Here is a 23,446-nt window from a genome sequence, read left to right on the forward strand (position 1 = left end):
CATTATGATTATTTATTTATTTGTTTGTTTATTTATTTTTGTGCCTCTATGTGTATGTTCACCCCATTCAGTTTCTCCCTTCCTACTTCTTCCATGCAATTTCTTTTTAGCCCTTTATTTTATTTTCTATGGTGTTATATCATCAATGTCACCTTATGAGAACTCCCTCTGTCTACATATACTTTTCTTTTTTCTTTTTTTTTTTTTTTTTTTTTGTGGGGCAATGAAGGTTAAGTGATTTGCCCAGGGTCACACAGCTAGTAAGTGTCAAGTGTCCGAGGCTGGAATTGAACTCAGGTCCTCCTGAATCCAGGGTCAGTGCTTTATCCATTGCGCCATCTAGCAGCTCTCTACATATACTCTTTCTAATCATTCTTATATTACATTTTTTAGACTTACAAATATCATACAAGCTCTTTACATATACTCCTAATTGCATTAAAAATTACTTTTACAATTAACTTATTGAGAATTACAAATATTATTTTATCATATAGACTAGTGTAACCTTATCAAATTTCTTACAGTTTTTCTTTCTTGTTTCTTTTTTACCTTTTGATGGTTCACTTGAACCTTATATTTGGAAGTCAAATTTCCCATTCAACTCTGGCCTTTTAATAAAAAATGCTTTAAATTCCTCAATTTTGTTAAATGTCCATTTTTACCCCTGAAAGATTATATTCAGTTTTGCTAGGTATGTAATTCTTGGTTGTAAGTCTAACTCCTTTGCCTTCTAGTATATTATATTCCAAGCCCTGTGATTCTTTTTTTTTAAATAAATGTATTTTATTATTTCCAGTTATATGTAGAGACAGTTTTCAACATTTATTTATATAAGATTTCCAATTTCAAATTTTTCTCCCTCCCTCTCCCCCCTCCCCTAGACAGCAGGTAATCGGATATGTTTTATATATATATGTATATATGTATATATATATACAATAACATCAAGCACATTTCTGCATTAGTCATGTTATACGAGAAGAATCAGAGCAAAAAGGAAAAACATCAAAAAAGAAAAACAACAGCACCAAAAACAAAAGAAATAGTATGATCCAATCAGCATCCACATTACACAGTTCTTTTTTTTCCCCTGGATTTGGAGAGCCTTTTCCATCCTGTGTCCTTTGGAACTTTCTTGTACTGTTGTATTGGTGAGAAGAATCTAGTCTATCACAGTTGATCAACACATTATGTTGATGATACTGTGTACAATGTTCTCCTGCTCATCTCACTCATCATCAGTTCATGCAAGTCCTTCCAGGTTTCTCTGAACTCCTCCTGCTCATCGTTTCTTACAGCACAATAGAATTCCATTACATTCATATACCACATCTTGTTCAGCCTTTCCCCAATTGATGCAAGCCCTGCAATTCTTTAATGTGGAAACTGCCAAACCCTGTGTAATTCTTTTGTTTTTGTTTTTGTTTTTGGCAGGGCAATGAGGGTTAAGTGACTTGCCCAGGGTCACACAGCTAGTTAAGTGTCAAGTGTCTGAGGCTGGATTTGAACTCAGGTCCTCCTGAATCCAAGGCCAATGCTTTATCCACTGCGCCACCTAGCTGCCCCCAAATCCCGTGTAATTCTGACTGTAGCTCCACAGAATATGAATTGTTTCTTTTTGGTTGCTTTGTAATACCTTTTCTTTGATCTGTGAGTTTTGAAATTTGACTATGATGTTCCTGGGAGTTTTCATTTTAGGATCTCTTTCAGGCAGTGGTCAGTAGATTCTTTCAATATCTATTTTGCCATCCAGTTCTAATATTTTAGGTAAATTTTCTTTGATAATTTCTTGAAAGATATTGTCCAGGCTTTTTTTTTTGGTCATATCTTTCAAGTAGTCCAATCTTTCCTGGATCTATTCTCTGTCAGTTGTTTTTTCAATAGGAAATTTTACATTTTCTTCTATTTTTTTTGCTTTTCCAATTTTATTTTACTGCATCTTGGTGTCTTATAGAATCACTAGTTTCCATTTCTTCAATTTTATTTTTTAAAGAATTATTTTCTTCATTTACTTTTTGTAAGTCCTTTTCCATTTGGCCAAATCTGTTCCTTAGGGAATTATTTTCCTCAGTAATTTTTTGTATTTTTATATTATTATTTTGTATTTCTTTTTCATGGTTCTGCTGCATCACTTCCAATCTTTCCTCAACCTCTTTAATTCAATTTTCAAATTCCTTTTAAAGCTCTTCCAGGAATTTATTTTGGGCCTGAGACCAATTTGTATTTCTCTTTGAAGGTTTAGCTGTAGTCATTTTATTGTAACTGTCCTCCTCTATATTCATGTCTTGAGATTTCCTTTTATTGAAGTAGCTGTCAATAATCAAACTTTTTTTTCATTGTTGTTTTTCATTGTATTTTTTCTCATTTTGTGTCAAGTGGGCCCTTTCATCTTCCGGCCCTGTCATGGCAACCTGCTGCTGGGTTATTATGGTAACCTGTTACTCTGTTAACAGGCCCTTGAATAATAATTTTGTTGTGATCTGCTGGTTTTGTGGGGCTAGTTTTGCTCTGGAAATAGTCTCTCTGCTGGTAGGTCACAGGGGTGGGAATCTGTTGATGACCTGCTCGGGCAGGGCTTCACTACTGTTCAGCAGGCTCAGAGGTCTGTTGTAAGCCTCTACGGTGAGCCCAACTCTTTCTGTTGTAGCTGCTCCTGGACCTCATTTCCCTCCCACCCAGGTAAGATAGACCTTTCCTGTTGGGCTGATAGATTGTTTCTCTGTTCCTTGGTGAGTTCAGAGGCAGTTTTATGTCAGTTTGGAGGGAAAATCTAGGAGAGCTGCAGTGGGTTGCTTCTTCACTCAGCTATCTTGGCTCAGAACCCCTTCATTCCTTTCAAAATTTGTCATTTCTGATAACTATGAGTTGTTTCCGTTTGTATGTGATTTAGTTCATTTTTTCATTTGATAGCTTTGATTTCTTCTGAAAACTGCCTCTTTATATCCTTTGACAATATATTAATTAGGAAATGGCTCTAATTTTTATAAATTTGACTCAGTTCCCTATATATTTGTAAAAGAGTCCTTTATCAGAGAAACTTGCCATAAAACTTTGATACTATCGTCTATGGTAACTTTTTTGGGGGGGGGCGGGGCAATTTGGCTTAATTGACTTGCCCAGGGTCACACAGCTAGTAAGTGTTAAGTGTCTGAGGCCGGATTTGAACTCAGGTACTCCTGACTCCAGGGCCGGTGCTCTATCCACTGCGCCATCTAGCTGCCCTATGGTAACTTTTATCAAAATGTAGTTTCCCTGAAAGCATTGCTATAAAGGGGATTTTTCCTCAAAATGTTAAGAAGCATCTACCTAAAACAATCAGCAAACATTATTTGTAATGGGGATAAGGTAGAAGCCTTCCCAATAAGATCAGGAGTGAAAAAAGGATGCTGATTGTCACTAATATTATTCCATATTATATTTGAAATGCTAAGAATAACAATAAGAGAAGAAAATGAAATTGAAGGACTCAGAATAGGCAATAAAATATCTCTTTTTTGAAGACAATATGATTATACACTTGGAAAATCCTAAAGTTTCAACTAAAAAGTTAGTGGGAACAATAATTTTAGCAAAGTAGCAGAATACAAAATAAACCTACATCATCAGCATTTATTTCTATATGTCACCAACAAAACCCTACAAGAAGAGATAGTAAGAGATAATTCTTTCAAAATAACTGTAGACAGTATAAATACCTGGGGGTATGTAAACCTACCAGAACAAATTCTGGAACTATATGAACATAATTATAAAATACTCTTGATACAAATAAAGTCAGATTTAAATAATTGGAGAAATATTAATTGTTCATGGGTAGGCAGAACCAATATAATTAAAATGACAACTTTATCTAAGCTGATCTATGTATTCAATCCCATCCGAGTTCAGTTACCAAAAACATTATTTTACTGAGAAAAAAACAACAACAAAATTCATTTGGAAGAACAAAGGTCAAGAATATAAAATTAATGGAGTTAAAAAAGTAAAGAAAGGAGATTTAGCAGTACCAGATCTTAAATATACTATAAGGCAGTAATTATCAAAAATATCTGGTACTGGCTAAGAAATAGAAGGGTGGATCAGTGGAACAGAGTACAATACACAGTAGTAAATAATTGTGGTAACCTTGTGTTTGACAAATATGAAGATTTAAGATTTTGAGATAAAAAATAATTTAGTAAAAATTATTGGGAAATCTGGAAAACAGTCTGGCAGAAAGTGGTCATAGACCATTTACCAATTTACCATTTCTAAAAATATGGTCAAAAAGGATATATGATGTAGATATAAAAGGAGACATCATAAGAAAGTTAGAACATGGAACATATTACCTAATAAAATAATAACATAAGTCTACCTAATAATACCTGAATGACATGGAATGTGGTTCAGTGGGCTGGTTTATCCAAAAAATTGGCAAGCTTACAACAAATCTTACAAAAAAATAGAGAGGTATACATTGTGAGAGGAATACATGGCCAGGAGACAGTGGTAAGATGGAGACTGTCTCTCTGAATAGAAGAGTTGATCTTTTATACAGTTTCAAATAAGGCTTTGTGCATGGCACAAAGTAGAGTAGAGATTGCAAAAACTACCAAGCAGGGGTCATTTGGGAGGGTGTGTTTGGGGGTCAAATGATGTACACATTTTGCTGGTGTGCAAGTATGTAACTTGCATATCATGTTCCTTGCAGACCTTGATATACTTATTGATGCTTACATCATTGATGAAGCTGTTCCCTAAACATCCTAGGGTCTGCATGACCCCTGCTCTATGTGTACTGTCAATGTCACATTCCTGAAGTATGAAACAGGGAATGTTCTTCATTTATGAAATCTTTGGTTTCAGTGTCTAAAGTTTAAGGATTGTTTTTCATTTCTGCTAAAGTTTAATGTTTCTCAGTTTCATGGGGTCTCATGTCCCACCACATAATAACATAAGTCATTAGACTTATGACTTATGAATAAAGAATAATTTACGAATAAGCAAGTTACAGCATTGTGAAGTTTAAAATGGATCATTTTGATTATATTAAGTTTTTGTACAAATAAAACCAATGTAGCCAAGTGTTATGGGGGAAATTGGTGGGTATTTGGAATAAGGGGTTCTTAGGAATTCCTTTTTAAAGAATTACATCCTCTTGCACTCAAATCCAATTAGAATAAAATAATATTTTATTTAGGTGCTAGGGAAAGGAAACCAAGAGAGAGGTCCTTGGACTTCATCTCATGGGGAGAAGGCATGGCACAGAGGCATGGTTCTCTGAAATACCTATCTCCTTGAGCAGGAGACAGGCAGATACTTTTATAGAGGAATGATGGTGGTCCGATGGGGTGATCATCTGACGGTGGGAAGTTCCCTTATTGGGGGAAGACTATCCCCCACTGGTGGTGGCTGGGGGAAGTTGGGTGAGAGGAGACTCTGATCTCTCAATCCATCTCTGTCCCCTTCATGCCACAAAGGCAGAAGCCACACCTAATCTTATCTCCCTGAGGGCTGGGGGAGACTGGAATGAAGGGTGGTTGTCCTGGAGCTAACTCAGTCCAGATCAGGTGCTACTTATCTCTTTAGGTGTGTCTGTCCTTTGGTTTAGTTTCTCATGGAGAAAGTTCTTTGATTTGCCCCTGACAACTTCTGAGGTACCCAGGGACCCATAACAATACCATGCCCTCTGTCTATGTAGACTGCCTTTAACTCTTTTATAATAAAGTTCTTAGGAATTACCTGTATCATCTTCTCATGTGAGAATGTAAGCAATTTAAGTTTATTGTGTCTTTTATGATTTTTCTTGTTTCTCATTTTATGCTTCTCTTGAATCTTGTGTTTGAATGTCAAACTTTTTTATTCAGCTCTGGTCTTTTCATTAGGAATATTTAAAAGTCCTCTGTTGTATTAAATATCCACTTCTCTGCCTGAAGTATGATATTCAGTTTTGCTGGATAGGTTATTATTTATAATTCTAGCTCCAGTATATTCCAAGTGATTCTGACTGTGACTCCTTGGCATTTGAATTGTTGCAACACTTTCTCCTTGACATAGGAGCTCTGTAATTTGACCATAATATTCCTGTGTGTCAAGATAATGGAATGTAATAGATGAGATTTAGCAGATACTCAGGGGCCCACCTGGAGATTACTAGATTGTAAGTGCATCTGGCTGGTACTTAAGGGTACTTAAGAAGGCATTGTTCTCAGAAGCTAAAAACTTTTAACTTTACATTGAGACCACCTTCGGGTCCAGTGAACCAATGAATTTGAATGAGACTAGCCAATCAGCTTGAAGAATCTCCCATTTCTGGGAGGGGAACATGAAGGAGGAAGCGGACACTGGTGAGAGGCTTCTTCTTCTTTTGGTGCAAGACTTCAGTGTGGTGGCAGAGGAATTCAGAAGTGAGAGGTTTAGGAAGGCGAGGATTTCCAGGCTATAAGAAATCTGTTCTCAATCTTTCTCTTTCTTTTACTATCTTTCAATAAACCCTTAAAAAACCTAAACTTGTTTATCAGTGATTTTAGTCAGTTTCCCCTCAAAACTGGGGGGACAGATTAGAACCCACATTTAGAATTTTAAATTACACACCTGGGAGTTTTCATTTCATGCCACTGGTGCTGCCATTGTGTGTACTCTTGTGTCATAGACCTCTCCTCCTGACCTCCTAAGTTCTTTTAGCTGGAAAAATGTCTCAGCCCAAACTTTTGTTGATTTTGCTACTCCAAAATCAAGAGTTGAGGATTTTTTTTTTTTAAGTTATTTGGAAGGGAATGTTGGGGAAGTTTGATTGGGTTGCTGCCTGTAATCTGCCATCTTGACTCTGTTCTCAAGAAAGTCTCTGCTTGCAGTAATTATGTAGTTCAGATTTGCAATATTTTTATACCGTATGGTATTTTCTTTGATGTACTCACTTTTTCAGCTTCAAATAATGAATTGAATCTTTATAGCAGAGCTAGGCTTTTACCCTAGCTGCACTTTTGAATGGCGTGGTGAGTGACCCCTACTTGGTTTTACCTCTTGCCCTGGAGTCCTTGTATTCTTGCACTGATCTCTACTTCTCATGGTAGATCTCCTTGGATATTTGGGGTTTAGAGGTTCTTGATCATTATTTGTTTTGATGTTTTGATGTAAACTTCAGTATTTAGTTGGAGTAAGGATGTGGGATCCTGGAGGACTGCCACTTTTTCAGGCAACTAGTTGTCTTGACCAGAAGTTCCTTTGGGAATGATATTCAAGATATCTCATAAAGGGAAAGATTCCAAAACAAGGTAGTTACCAGAAAAAGCAAGTTAGAGGATGCCAACAACTAAAATATTTGGCAAAATCACAAAGTTCTATATGAATGTTAACTATTTTTCATTATTTATTAGTTGATTTTAAAAAAGAATCTCACCCAGGAGAATAAAATAAAAACATATAGGTTTTATTCAGACCAAATATGTCATATGTGAATTATAGTTATAAAAATTAAACAGATTCAACCAAGGAAATAACTTTAACAACCCACTGAATATCAACAACAAGCAAGATGTAAAATGGGGAGTCATATGTTCACCCATAGTACTCCCCAGTGTCCAAATAAAAAGAGTCCATGAAAAAGTCCAAACAGAAAGAAGATTCTCTATGGATGTCCAGGTTCTCAAATTGCTCCTATTCACAGGTCACATTGTATTAAATGAATCAAACGTTCAAACACTACAAAGTCTCCTCAGTAAAATCCATAGTAATTACAAAGATAATGTTCTTACTATGCACAGTAGTGAATAAAAATCCACAGAGTAAAATTGCATTTTGCGTTATTATGTATATTTGCATATTATTATTATATTTGGCTAGAGAGCCAATCAAGTTAGTTTATCAATCAACATCTTTTAAATTGGACAAACAATTTAGATGGACAGAGAGCTGGACCCAGAACTCACCATTAGGATATTAGGAATTCAGTATTGGGCTGGGTCATTATTTGAAAAACCACTCAATGTTTTGAATGATCTCAGTCTTTTTATTCTTGCAAAACCCCATCTCTAATGATCCAGTAAAATTGTATGACCATGAATTATTGAAAGCTACAGTCTCTAGAGAAATATCATTCCAAATAACTCAAAAGACACTTATGATGGATAAAAATAGACTACAACACACCAATAATGGTGACAAAAGACCCCATAGTAGAGTAGGGGATTCGGGATGTAGGGAAAAAGGCACTGAATTTGGAGTCAGAAAGTTTGCGTTAGAATCTTGGCTTAGATACTTATTACTTCCCTGGGTATATTTCTTAACCTCTTTTTGCCTCAGTTTCTTAATTTGTGAAATAGAAATCATAAGACCAGTAGAGGTATCTTAGACTAGTGGATAGAGGTCCAGCCTTGGAGTCAAGAAGACCTTTTGTTCAAGTTCCTCGGACATGCACTAGGAGTGAGATTAAAGGCAAATCACTTAACCATTCATTGCTTCAGATAACTCTACAAGACTCTAAGTTATAAATGAGGTTCCCTATATCAATGGAATCATAAGTTGTTGTTGTAGGTTGTTCTAACTCCTATGCTCCAAAGAAGCAACAACAAAGAACATAATAGGGTTGTTGTGAGGAAAATACTAATTAAACCTCAAAGCACTAGATACATGTGAATTTTCATTATTATTACTATTATGTGGACAGATAAGTGAATAGTCAGTGCAATGCATTTGTATCCCTGAGATGTTAAAACAAGAGAATGAGATGCCCTAGTGCGCTAGATGAGTGGATCCTCTATGGAGGATTTGTGGAAAGATGGACAAGAATTAGAGAAAATGAGAAGGTTTTAAGAAGTTTTGATCTGTGCTAGTGGAGGGAAGCACCAGTAATATTAATTGCCTTTCCTCATTTTTATGTATATGTATATGCCAAGTTTATTTCCATTCTATATAATAAGTATATTTTAAAGAGGTGAACTTATATGATAATGTATCATTTTGAATAATACATTATAAAGTGGGTCCAAACCTACTACTATAAGTAGTACTTACTCTATTTTAAGAGCATATACTTGAAACTTATTGTGTTACCAGTGAATACAAATGTTACTATTGTTTTCCTATTGTTAAATAATAAAAACTACTATATTCCAGATGATCTTAGTTATCGTTGGCTTCTAAATGAGTTTCCTATATTCATTACAATGGACAAACGACGATATGTATCTCAGACGAATGGAAATCTATATATTGCAAATGTAGAGGGATCTGATAGAGGCAATTATTCGTGCTTTGTATCAAGTCCTTCAATTACAAAGAGTGTTTTCAGCAAATTTATCCCACTCATTCCTCTTTCTGACCGTAAGTATTTATTCTGTTAATTAAATATATATATATATGCACATAGTATATATATACAAGTACAAACAAGTGTCCTACACATTTGTAGTTTTCTCGGGGATATATTAATTTATGTTTCTATTTATTTGTTTTGGGCTTTTAAATATTAATATAAATGATTATTCCTATTTTTTGTAAATTTTTTTAATCTGACAGAAACATGGTTAAAATGTTTTCTTTCAAACTGTTCTGTAAGGAGCAAAATTGCAAATGGTTGTTCTTGAGTCTGGAGGGACCTGCCAGTATTAGCATAGTGAAACCGAAGGAAATTTGAAAACTAAAGAATTAATTGATTCATGCAAATATTTTATTGACAGTGTGTTAGTTTAAAATTTGATTGCATCAAAATACTTAAATCAGGGGCAGCTAGGTGGTGCAGTGGATAAAGCACTGGCCCTGGATTCAGGAGGACCTGAGTTCAAATCCAGCCTCAGACACTTGACACTTACTGGCTGTTTGACCTTGGGCAAGTTACTTAACCCTCATTGCCCTGACCCCCCCCCAAAAAAAGAATACTTAAATCACACTTTTTATTTTAAAATGTCCTCCAATGTGTGTGTGTGTGTGTGTTTCTAAATATCACCCACCTCCCTACATAACCAGATGTTTAACATTCCATACTCTTGGTATTAATTTAGAGAAATTTTGCCATTTTAATTGGGTTTGTACTCCATATATTCACATACTACTGGATTCTCAGATTTGGAAGAGACCACAGAAGCCATTTAGTCCAACCCATACCTGAACAAAAATTGATTTTTACAAGCTAGATGGCATGTAGTCATGTGACCTGTGTTCAAAAACTTTTTATTAAGTAGGGACTCATCAACGCCTATTCTACATTTAGATCGAGAAGAATGAATTCTACTAGACAAAATCCTTATAGTGAGCCTATAATCTTCTCTGGATTTTTGACCCATAGTTTCTATTTCTGTCACTTGGGGCCTTAAAAGCCAAGTCTCTGTGGCTCAGTGTTCTCCCTTGTAATATAAATATGTTGGATTAAATGTTTTCTAAGGTCTTTTCCCTGTCTAACATTCTATGGTATGAAGTTTATGCTTACATATTTATGGAATTTCAGCTTTCTTATTTCTGTCAATCAATTCTATTAATTTAAGTATTTGTCACTGGTACTAAATGGAAAAAAAATTTGAGCAATCTAAAACACCAGCGTTACACATATTTTTCCATTTTAAATTAGTTCTCCAGTTTATATTTTAGGATGATTGTGTTAGAAATGGTACATAAATGCTCCCAAATTAAATAATTTCTCAACATTCACTATAGTAATTAAATCTGACTATACTAGGAAAGTTCAGCTGACAAGGAGCACCACTTAGGAGGTCATAAGGAATCCATTAATACATGTGATTGTTTGTGAATCCATTAATATATGTGAATAAATTTATGTCTTGAGAGCTGACAATTAATCTTCAAATAGATCATTTTGCAATTAAGAGACTATCAGCTTTTCCACTTACGACCTGCATGGCCTTAGAGAAATCACTTAACTTCTCTCCATCTCAGTTCTTCATCTTTCAAATGAGAGAGTTGGGTATTGTCAATGTAATGACTACTGACCTTTTCTCCTACCAACCAGTCAGGAGACAGAGGAAGTCCCTTGGGGGATTCTGCCACCTGAAATGACCATGTGGTACCTCCATTGTCTTCAAGATGTTGATGAAGAGGCAGCAGCTATGGCAGAACATAATGGCCCCAGGTTGCTGCCTTATAGCCCCCTGAATTGGGAGGAACTGAGGCAAAACAGTAAGGCTTTCTTATACACCATAGCTGCATATTATCTGGATTGCCCTACCCTAGCATAGCAGGAAAAAATGGCCCAGTTTATACACCTATTTTCATATTTTTCCCACGTGATGAATGTGCCCAAGACATAAAAGTCTTCCAGTGCCTCTACCACCTAGCACAAAGCTAAAGAAGCCTATGTTTGACTATGCTTACATGGACAAAGGCTGGCCGGCTGGTCAAAGTGACTGCTCTTGTAGTTAGAGTGAAGGCCCCAAATTGGGGGAAGGTACATAGCAAAGTGGCAGTGTCCTCCCTCATTGTGAGATCATTAAAGGGATTTCAATGAGAGTCAGTATCAATGCCTTATCTGACAATGTCCTACAAGTTTCATGGATTGATTGGTTTCTGAGGAACCTCACCCCCTGAATATTTTTTTCTTTGGTTCATTTGTTTCTCCTCTATACTGAGTCCAATCTTTTTGCTATTCTCAGAAGGTCACTAGCAGTCCAGGGCCTGTCAGAGTTTGTAGTAACTTCTAATGAACCCCCTGACCTGCCCTCCCCCCCCCAATTGGGGTCACTTCTGCTACCTTCATCTATTCATCTCAGGTAGTGGCTGCCACAGATATTTATGGACTCTCTGTCCTTGGACTTTCCCTTATCTCTAAAGCAGAACACTGCCTGAGTTAGGGTCTGAATATGACTGCCTAGGAACCTTGTCAACTCCCCTGGCTGCAAACCCCTATAAGTTAACTAGTTCACACATAGCTCTCCTTCAGTCACCATTTACACAAATCCTATAGCACAATATAGAGCTCAGAAGCTCTGAATTTATTGAGCTTCAGATTGTGTAAGACTTGACTTTGTTGCAGTAAGCTTTTTTGGGAGAGAAACCTCAGGTGAAAATTTCTCCATTTTGTCTAGAACTGAACAATTTATTTTTTATTATTTTATCAATTCCATGTTTTTCATGTTATGATTCACATATGCAGTTTGAATCACCAACAGAGAAGCTAGCCATTATAGAGCTGAACTTGATTTTTTTTCTGTAACATGATTAAGGTCTTTATGGTTTGTATGAGCTGGGATCTGCCAGGTTGGTTCAGGATGTGCACATAAGCACAGTGTCATTTGTTTTAGGTGTGAATAAAGAATAAAGTCAAAGGATGACATAAAGAAATAAACAAATAAGAGAGAGTTGGACTAGATGGCCTGTAAGGTGCTATCCAGTTCTAACTTTGTGATCCTATCATCCTTTCCTCTCTCTGTGTGCCTTTGGCATTTATTCCCTCAGTTTGAACAATATGAATTAGCCAATAAAATGATTTTTTTAAACTTAAATTTGGGGCTTTAAATACATATATATGTATATATAGACATATGTATACTAAAGCTCTTGAATTTTATATATGTGTATAAAATATAAAATTTATATGTGTGTGTGTATATATATATACATATATATATATAAAATTCAAAAGTTTTAGTATATGGAATCATAGCAATGCATACAATTAATACACAATTCATAAATTTCTATTTGATCCTGGGGTGATAGGGAGCAACTGAAGTTCACCAAGTAGGGAATGACATGACAAGACTGCAGCCTTTAGCCTGTTCTTGGTTCTCACCATCACCTTCAGTACCTCCACCCCTAATTTCTTTCTTTTTGTGGGGGGCGGGAGACACCCAGCTAGTAAGTGTCAAGTGTCTGAGGCCAGATTCGAACTCAGGTCCTCCTGAGTTCATTTCATAATATTTCCAGTCCTTGTAAAGTAAAAAAATTAAAGGGAAAATGGTCAATAGGTCAAATAGTTCATAGGCTTTCTTCTGTGTACTTTTCTTAATGTTAGGCACAACAAAGCTGTATCCTGCTGATATCAAAGTCCAATTCAAGGACACATATACACTGATGGGCCATAATGTAACATTAGAGTGTTTTGCCCTTGGAAAGTAAGTATAGTGGGTTTGTTTGTTTTTTTAAATTAACATATAGAATATTTCTGCTTTGAGAGAGGGGTGGAAGCAATTAAAATCATTTAGAGAGTTAAGATTAACCATTTCTCAGTGTGATTAAAAACTATCAGATAATAAACTTGACAGTATAAGCTTGGGGATTTTATCTTATTTTTTCTTATATTTAAAAATATATATCATTATTAATTTGTGATAGATCATTTGGGTTGCTGGACTGAGGTAATACTTTCCTGTTATTGGAAAAAACTCTTTACCAGTTCTCCAGGCAAATATATTTAGTATTTTCATTGGTCATTCTATCCCTTTATCTTGCTTTACTAAAGGAATCCAATTTTAAAAAAAGAATTAGTTTTCCTGTTCCACCAAATGTCAGTGGCATGGGAATGCTATTGGTTTAAGGCACAAAAGGAAGAGGAAATGTTTTTTTTCTTGAATTAGCCATTAAATTTCTATGACTGTCATATATTTTGTGGACCTGTTAGTATTTTTCTGCCCTTTTTAAAAGCCCTGTTCCTGAGATCCGGTGGAGAAAAGTTCTGGAACCAATGCCAAGCACAGCTGAGATTAGTATGTCTGGGGCAGTTCTTAAGATTTTCAACATTCAGCTTGAAGATGAAGGAACTTATGAATGTGAAGCTGAGAACATCAGAGGAAAAGATAGACATCAGGCAAGAATTTATGTCCAAGGTAGGTAGAAATTACATTTGATTCACATACAAACTATATATTTCTTATATTGAAAGACAGTTTCAATACTGAAGATTTTCTTTTGTTCAGATCTATATTCTGATCAGTGTAGGGAATTTAAACTTTCTCAGTAACTCTTCTATATAATTTATATTTCTGAAGGATTTCTTTAGGACTCTGGGAGGTTACATGTTTTGTACATGGTCACATAGCTAAGTATTTGTCAGAGGCCAACTTGAACCTAGATCTTCCTAAAGGTATCCATTAGACCATATGGACTTTCTCTTTGAGATGAACAGCTACCAAATGCATCAGGTTGGCATGCTATTTTTCTGTCTATATATCTTCTTTGGTACTAAATTCTTCCTCTGCCCATAAATCTGACAGATAAATGATTCCATTATTCTCTTAATTTGCTTTATGTACCCATTTTGACCTTATTTTAGTATATGGTGTGAGATGTTGGTCTATACTTTGTTTCTGTCATGCTGTTTTCTAATTTTCCCAGCAGTTTTTGTCAAATAATGAATTTTTGTTCCAAAAGTTTGGACCTTTGGGTTTATCATATACTATATTACTATAGTGTAATTTGTAACTGTTCTATTCCACTGATCTACCTCTCTCTTTTTTTTTAACCTCTCTATTTCTTTCTTTCTTTCTTTTGATATACCTCTCTATTTCTTAGCCAGCACGAGATTGTTTTGATAATTACCACTTTATAATACAGTTTGAGGTCTGGTACTGGTAGACCACCTTCTTTTGTATTTTTTTCATTAATTCCCATGATATCCTTGAACTTGTGTTTTTCCAGATGAATTTTGGTTTTTTTTTTCTAGCTCTATAAAATATTTTTGATAGTTTATTGGTATAGCACTAAATAAATAAATTAACTTAGGTAGGATTGTCATTTTTATTATATTGGCTCTGCATACCCATGAACAATGAATATATTTCCAACTGTTTAGATCTGTGAAAAGTGTTTTGTAGTTCTAGTCATACAATTGCTGTGTTAGTCTTGGCAGGTAGACTCCCAAGTATTTTATATTGGCCACAGTTTTTTTTTTCTTTTCTTTCTTTTTTTTTTTTTTTTGGTAAATATTATTTTTTTTTCCCCAATTACATGTAAAAATAGTTTCCGGGGCAGCTAGGTGGTTCAGTGGATAAAGCACCGGCCCTGGATTCAGGAGTACCTGAGTTCAAATCTGGCCTCAGACACTTGATACTTACTAGCTGTGTGACCCTGGGCAAGTCACTTAACCCCCATTGCCCTGCAAAAAAAAGAATTTCCAACATTCATTTTTGTAAGATTTTGAGTGGCAGAGAGTAGCCAGCAAATTGCATAAGCTCTCCTTCTGTTCCCTCTAAAAGAACATTAAATCAAGTCTCTAGACAGATTCTGAAACTATAGAACCTGCAAAGAGACAGAGAGACATAGTCTTCCAACCAGAGATAATTTATAAGACTTCAGGAAAGGTCAGTCTCATTTGGGCAAAAGGGAGGCATGGTGCAGTGCAGAGGGAGCTGGGGCAAGTCAGCAGGAAGCTGTGGGCCACAGCTGAGCAACTGGATCCTGGCTCAACAAGCTGGTGACGCAGCAGGACAGTGGCAAAACCCACCAGCCCCAGCCAGGAGGGCAGGGTGCCAGCTGGACAGCTACCCATAGGACAGGTGCGACCAGGCCTACCGATCCCAGCCTGCAGCTAGCAGGGCCAGGACAGGGAGAAATCCACAAGCCATAGAGGCCTCAATGTAGAAAGCTGGTAACACAGCCCCTGTACCCCAGCACAAGAAGCTTGAAACAGGGACCTGGTGCCCCCAGAGCAGACCTCAACTTAAAAAAAAAAAAAGCTGGGGTGGCTAGGTGGCACAGTGGATGGGGCACCGGCCCTGGATTCAGGAGTTCCTGAGTTCAAATCCAGCCTCAGACACTTGACACTTACTGGCTATGTGACCCTGGGCAAGTGACTTAACCCCCATTGCCCTGCCAAAAAAAAAAAAAAAAAAAGCTGCAGTATGACTAAGAAACAAAAAAAGCTCTCACCATTGAGAGCTTCTGTATCAACAGGGAAGAGGCAAACACAAACTCAGATGAGGTCAGTACTCCCAAATTGCCTACATGTGAAGCCTCAAGAGGGAAGATGGATTGGTCTCAAGAACAAAAAGCCTTCTTGGAAGAGCTCAAAAAGGATTTTAAAAATCAATTGAGAGAAATGGGGAGAGAAATGAAAGCAACACAAGAAAATTATGAAAAAAGAATCAGCAGGAAGCACGAAGATTGACTGAAGAAAACAATTCCTTAAAAAATTCATCAGGCCAAATGGAAAGAAAGGTGCATAATCTCACTGAAGAAAACAATGCCTTAAAAAATTAATTTGGGGGGCAGCTAGATGGTGCAGTGGATAGAGCACCGGCCCTGGATTCAGGAGTACCTGAGTTCAAATCTGGCCTCAGACACTTAATACTTACTAGCTGTGTGACCCTGGGCAAGTCGCTTAACCCCAATTGCCTCATTAAAAAAAAAAAATTAATTTGGTCAAATGGAAAAAAAAGGTGCATAATCTCACTTGAGAAAACAATGCCTTAAAAATTAAAATTGGACAGTGAGAAGGTAATGAATCCATGAGACACCAGGAATCAGTCAAGCAGAATCAAAAGAATGAAAAAATAGAAGAAAATGTGAAATACCTCATTGGAAAGACTTGGAAAACAGGTCCAGGAGAGACAATTTGAGAATCATTGGACTGCCTGAAAGCCATGATCAAAAAAAGAGTCTAGACACCATATTACAGAAAATTATTAAGGAGAACTGCTATGATATTATAGAATCAGAGGATAAAATTGTCATTGAAAGAATCCACTGATCACCTCCTGAAAGAGACCCCCAAAAGGAAAACTCCAAGGAACGTTGTAGTGAAATTCCAGAATTATCAGGTGAAGGAAAAAATACTCCAAGCAGCCCGAAAGAAGCAATTTAAGTATCATGGAGCCACAGTCAGGATTGCTCAGGACCTGGCAGCTTCAACATTAAAGGATTGTAAGGCTTGGAATATAATATTCCGGAAGGCAAAGGAGCTTGGATTGCAGCCAAGAATCTATTACCCAGCAAAACTGAACATTCAGGGGAAAAGATGGACATTCAGTGACACTGGGGACTTTCAAGGTTTTCTGATGAAAAGACCAGACCTGAATAGAAAATTTGATCTTAACATACAAGACTCAAGAGAAGTTTAAAAAGGTAAACAGGGGGGGAAAAAGTTACTCGATAAGGTTAAACTGTTTATATCCCTACACAGGAAGATAATACTTATAACTCTTGAGAACTGTATATGTATTTGGGCAGACAGAAGGATTATACACAGAACTGTTTTTGATGTGATGTTATCAAGAAAATTAAGGGCTTAAAAAGGGAATTTATGGGGAGAAGAGGAAAGGGGAGGTGGAATGAGGTGAATTACATCATATGAAGAGGTGAAAAAAAACCTGTCACAATAGAGGGAAAGAAGGGAGGGGTGAACATTGTTTCAGCCCTACTCTCACTAGATTTGATTCAAAGAGGGAATAACATATATGTTCATTTGGATAAAGAAACTTATCTTATTCTTTAGGGAAGTAAAAGGGTAAAGGGAAAGGGGGGAAGGATAGAAAGGAGGGCAAAAGCAAGGGAGAAAAAGCTAAAGAAAAGGGAGGAGGGTGATAAAAAGGGATGGCAGATTAGGGGAGGCAGGGGTAAGAAGCAAGTCGTTGGTGAGGAGGAATAGTGTGAAAGAAGGGGGTAAAGTACAAAGGTAGAATAGAGAGGAATAGAGAGTTGGTTAATAATAACTGTAAATGTGAATGGGATGAACTCTGCCATAAAACAGAAGTGAATTGCAGAGTGGATTAAAAACCAGAATCCTACAATATGCTGTTTACAAGAAACACATCTGAAGCAGAGAGATACACACAGAGTAAAGGTAAAAGGCTGGAGCAAACTATATTATGCTTCAGCTAAAGTAAAAAATAATCAGGGGTAGCAATCCTTATCTCAGACAAAGCAAAGGCAAAAATAGATCTCATTAAAAGAGATAAGGAAGGAAACTACATCTTGCTATAGATAGGTACTATAGATAATGAAGTAATACCAATATTACACATGTATGCGCCAAGTGGTATAGCGTCCAAATTCTTAGAGGAGAAGTTAAATGAGTTACAAGAGGAAATAGACAGTAATACTATACTAGTCAGGGATCTGAGTCTTCCCCTCTCAAAATTAGATAAATCTAGCCACAAAATAAATAAGAAAAAAGTGAAAGAGGTGAATAGAATACTAGAAAAGTTAGACATGATAGATTTCTGGAGAAAATTGAATGGGGATAGAAAGGAATATACCTTTTTCTCAGCAGTATATGGCACATTTTCAAAAATTGACCATGTTTTAGGGCACAAAAACATCATAGTCAAATGTAGAAAGGCAGAAATAGTAAATGCATCCTTCTCAGATCATGATGCAATAAAATTACATGTAAGAAAGAGCCAGGGAAAGGTAGACTGAAAATCAGTTGGAAATTAAATTTCATTCTAAAATCAAATCAGATCTAAAAAATTGGAAAAATATCAATTGCTTGTTCAATTTCTAATATGGGCTTATTTAAAGATTTTATTTCCTCTTCCGACCTTGTAGTCTACCTTTCAGTTCTTTGGAAAAGAGAGCAATTTATGACCAAACAAGAGATAGAGAATATTATGAAATCCAAAATGGATGATTTTGATTACATTAAATTAAAAAGGTTTTGTACAAACAGACGCAATGCAGCCAAAATTAGAAGGGAGGCAGAAAGCTGGGAAACTATTTTTATGGCCTATACTTTTGATAAAGGCCTCATTTCTAAAATATATAGGGAGCTAAATCAAATTTATATGAATCCAAGTCATCCTCCAATTGAAAAATGGTCAAAGGATATGAACAGGCAGTTTTTTGATGAAGAAGTCAAAGCTATCTATTGCCATATGAAAAAATGCTCTAAATCACAATTGATTAGCGAGATGCAGATTAAAACAACTCTGAGGTACCACCTGACACCTATCAGATTGACTAATATGACTAAAAAGTAAAATAATAAATGTTGGAGAAGCTGTGGAAAACTTGGAACACTAATGCATTGTTGGTGGAGCTGTGAACTGATCCAACCATTCTGGAGAGCAATTTGGAATTATTTGGGTCTTTTCCCCAAAGAGATCATGGAAAAGGGAAAAAGACCCACATGTACAAAAATATTTATAGCTGCTCTTTTTGTGGTGGCAAGGAATTGGAAGTTGAGGGGATTCCCATCAGTTGCGGAATGGCTGGACAAGTTGTGGTATATGAATATAATGGAATACTATTGTGCTGTAAGAAACAAAGAGCAGGAGGAGTTCAGAGAAACCTGGAGGGACTTGCATAGACTGATGATGAGTGAGATGAGCAGAACCAGGAGAACATTGTGCACTGTATCATCAACATTGTGTGTTGATCAACTCTGATAGACTAAATTCTTCTCACCAATCTAATGGTACAAGAAAGTTCCAAAGGACTTATGATGAAAAATGCTCTCCAAATCCAGAAAAAAAAAAGGAACTGTGGAATATGGATGCTGATTGAACCATACCATTTCTTTTGTTTTTGATGCTGTTGTTTTTCTTTTTTGAGGTTTTTCCTTTTTGCTCTGATTCTTCTCATATAACATGACTAATACAGAAATATGTTTAATGTTATTATATGTATATATATGTACATACATATAGTGTATATGTACATATATAGTGTGTATATATACATACATACATACACACACACACATATATATATAACCTATATCAGATTACCTGCTGCCTAGGGGAGGAGGGAGGGCAGAGAGAGAGGGAGAAAAATTTGAAATTGGAAATCTTATCCAAACAAATGTTGAAAACTAAAATAAATACATAAATAAATAAAATTAAAAAAACAAAAAAAATATTTTGAATGCCAAAATTTTTCCCCTCGCCTCCATCTCTCCTCCCCAAGATGGCAAGCAATCTGATACAGGTTATACATGTGCAGTCATGTAAACTTATTTTCACATTCGTCATGTTGTAAAAGAATAAACAGAAAAGGAAAAGCCACAACAAAAAAAACAACAAAAATGTGAAAATAGTATGCTACTATGTACCTTCAAACTTCATAGTTTTTTTCTCTGTATATGGATAGCATTTTTCATCATGAGTCTTTTGGAATTGTCTTGGATGATTTTATTCATGAGAAAAATCATAGTCAATCATAGTTGATCATTTCACAATGTTGCTCTTACTCTGTACACTGTTCTCCTGGTTCTTCTCACTTCACTCAGCATCTGTTCATGTAAGCCTTTCCAGGTATTTCTGAAATAATTTCTTAGTATTCTATTACACTAATTAACCCCATGTAGTGATATAAACAGTTTAACCTTATTGAATGTCATGATTTTTTCTTTTCCTTACTGTTTACCTTTTTATGCTTCTCTTTAGTCTTGTATTTGAAGATCTAATTTTCTGATCAGCTCTGGTCTTTTCATCAGCAAAGTTTGAAAGTCTCCTGTTTCATTGAATGTCTATCTATTCCCCTGAAAGATTATATTCAATTTTGCTGTGTAGTTGATTCTTGATTGTAATCCAAGCTCCTTTGCTTTGCAGAATATCAAATTCCAAGTCCTCTGATCTTTCAAGGTAGAAGCTTCTAAGCCCTGTGTGATCCTGACTGTGGCCACAGTTATTTTATTTTATTTTATTTTTTTTGGTGAGACAATTGGGGTTAAGTGACTTGCCCAGGGTCACACAGCTAGTGTTAAATGTCTGAGGCCAGATTCGAACTCAGGTATTCCTGAATCCAGGGCCGGTGCTCTATCCACTGCGCCATCTAGTTGCCCCACAGTTATTTTAAATGGAATTTTTCTTTCTAGCAATTGTTGCTGGACTTTATCAGTAATATATAGAAATGATGATGATTTATGTGGGTTGGCATACAATTTTTCAACATACTATTTTTCAATTATTTAAATTCTCAAATTAATCCTGTGAAAAATGTGCATGAAATGAGTTACTAGTTGAACAAATATGGTAGACATCATCTTATGCAGATGGATGTTAGATATCATATTGGGTCACCAAGAATGCATTGTGGAATTTAATCAGCTTTGATCACCAGACAATTTTAGTGATGATCAATTGCTTGACAAAGCTATCTTCACTCATCTATACTTCCTTTCCTTTCACTTGACATTCACTAAGAGTTTTCTTTCTCTCCTTCTCATCTCACATAAGAAATCCCCCACTGTCTCCTCCTTCACCCATATGTTGGATGGAGAGGTAGACCTTTTCCTTTCAAAATCCTCTATGAATGTGATGATCTCATCCCCTCCTATCTTCCCCTAAAAAGAGGGCACAATTCCCTCCTCTCTCTACTGATATCTCTAGTGATACCTTCAGTATCTCTCTACTGTTCCCCCACCTGTTGCCTACAAATATGCCCATGCCTCCCCCATCCTTAAAAAACAACAATAAACCTTCATTTAATTATATCATCCACTTCATGGTTAAACACCTTCAGAAAGTCATCTACAATTGGAACTTTTTCACTTCTCCTCTCCCTTTTTCTCAACTCTTTAAAGTCTGGCTTCTAACCTCATAATTAAACTGAAACTGCTCTCTCTAGAGTGACCTCTTAATTGTCAAATCCAATGGCTTTTTTCTCAATCCAAATCCTCTTTGACTTCTCTGTTAACCTTTGACAGTTTTCATCACCTTCTCCTAGTTATTTTCTACTAGCAATATTTTTGTGACACTGCTCTCTCCAGGATCTCCTCCTACTTTTTAGATGCCTCCTCAGTATCCTTTACTTGTTCTTCATCCATGTTGTGGGTGAATAATGCCTTCAAGAAAACTGGGTCCCTAATATGGAAACATGATTGCACATGTGTAACCTATATCAGATTGTTTACTGTATCAGGGGGTAGGGGAGAGAGGAACAGAATTTAGAACTCAAAACTTTAAAAACCCAAATGTTAAAAATTGTTGTAACATGTAATTAGGGAAAAATAAAATATAATTTAAAAAATAGAAAACTAGCTCCTCTTCTTTAAAAAATAGAAAACTGGCTTCTCCTCTTTTTCTTCTATACTGTCTCACTTGGTGATTTCCTCACTTCTTATGGATTCAAATATCACCATTGATTTCCAGATCTAGCCCTGATCTCTTTCCTGACATCTAATCATGCCTTTTGGACATCTTGAACTGAATATTCCATAGACATTTGAAACTTAACATGTCCCAAACAGAACTCATTATCTTTCCCTAATAATCTTCCCCTTCCCCAAATTTCTGTTTTACAATGGAGGGCACCAGTATCTTTCCAGTATTGAGGCTTTACAACATCAGTGTCATTCTTGATTTTGTCATTCTTAATTTTTCACTCTCACTCACACCACATATCCAATCTATTGCCAAATCTTATCACTTATGTCCTTTTTAAAATTTTTTTTAATTTTAATATTTCTCAATTACATATAAAGATATTTTTGAGTTCCATATTTTTCTCCCATCCTTCCTTCCCTCCCCTCTCCCTAAGCCAGTGAGCAATTTGATATGGGTTATACATTATAATCATGTCAAACATATTTCCACATTAATCAGAACAAAAGGAAAAATGCGAGAAAAAATAGACAAGAATAATAACAAAAGAACAACAACAAAAGTGAAATTAATCTTCATTCAGACTCCATAGTTCTTTTTCTGAATGTGGAGAGCATTTTCCACCATATATCTTTTGGCATTTTCTTGGATCATTTTATTGCTGAGAAGAGTTAAGTCTATCACAGTTGATCATCACACAATGTTGTTGATACTTTGTACAATGTTCTCTTGGTTCTGCTCATCTCACTCAGCATCCATTCCTGTAAGTCTTTCCAGGTTTTTTTGAAATCCATCTGCTTATCATTTCTTATAGCATAATAGTGTTCCATTGTGTTCATATATCAGAATTCTCCTTTTTTTGTCATATCAGCCAATTAGATAGGTATGTGGTGGTACCTCCAAGTATTTTTAATTTGCATTTCTCTAATCAGTAGTGATTGAGAACATTTTTTCATATGGCTATAGATAGTTTTAATTTCATCATATGAAAACTGCCTGTTCATATCCTTTGACCATAACTGTTTATTTTTTGATATACCAGTTGTTAAATATGTCTTTAGCTCAGGCCATGCTTGTAGTTCTCAGTCCATTTGGATTATTCTGATAATTTCTCTCCTCCTACAATATACCATTCCTTTTTTCTTTCTTTTTTAAACAAAACTCAAGAAGCTATTCACTCATAACAAATTAGGAGTATGATTCCTCTTTGTGACAACTGGTATTGCAGAAATTAGAAAAGCAATTTCAAAATTTAGCATAGGCCCAAAGTGCTACTCGTGTTTTTCAGCCCAATCCCACACCTAATGAGGAGGGGGACAAGCAGGAGGGTGGTTGTTCATAGGAGAGAAAATACTCATAGAGAAAAAAAAAATCTAAGAACAAATCTCCTATATAGAGCTCTAATGGGTTGTGGGTGTGTGATCCAGTCTCTTTCAAGTATACTAAAGAATAACCATACAGACTTCCACCTCTCTATGCTTGTAAGTTTATTCTCTCTTTCTGGGTTCAAAGGTAGTGTAATATAGTGTCCG

The 23,446-nt window shown here is 35.9% G+C and overlaps 1 protein-coding gene across 3 annotated transcripts in view; it reads left to right on the forward strand.

Annotated features, from left to right (window-relative positions):
• CNTN1 (contactin 1) overlaps positions 1-23,446 on the forward strand; it is a 253,372-nt gene that overhangs the window by 88,371 nt on the left and 141,555 nt on the right. For all 3 annotated transcript variants that reach the window (XM_043966354.1, XM_043966352.1, XM_043966353.1), the window contains 3 exons: positions 9,100-9,306; positions 12,947-13,046; positions 13,576-13,757. In XM_043966354.1, the coding sequence (XP_043822289.1) occupies positions 9,100-9,306; positions 12,947-13,046; positions 13,576-13,757 (489 nt within the window). The remainder of the gene's footprint in view (positions 1-9,099; positions 9,307-12,946; positions 13,047-13,575; positions 13,758-23,446) is intronic.

This window comes from Dromiciops gliroides, chromosome 5 (assembly GCF_019393635.1).
Source record: "Dromiciops gliroides isolate mDroGli1 chromosome 5, mDroGli1.pri, whole genome shotgun sequence".
NCBI classification, from domain to species: Eukaryota; Metazoa; Chordata; class Mammalia; order Microbiotheria; family Microbiotheriidae; genus Dromiciops; species Dromiciops gliroides.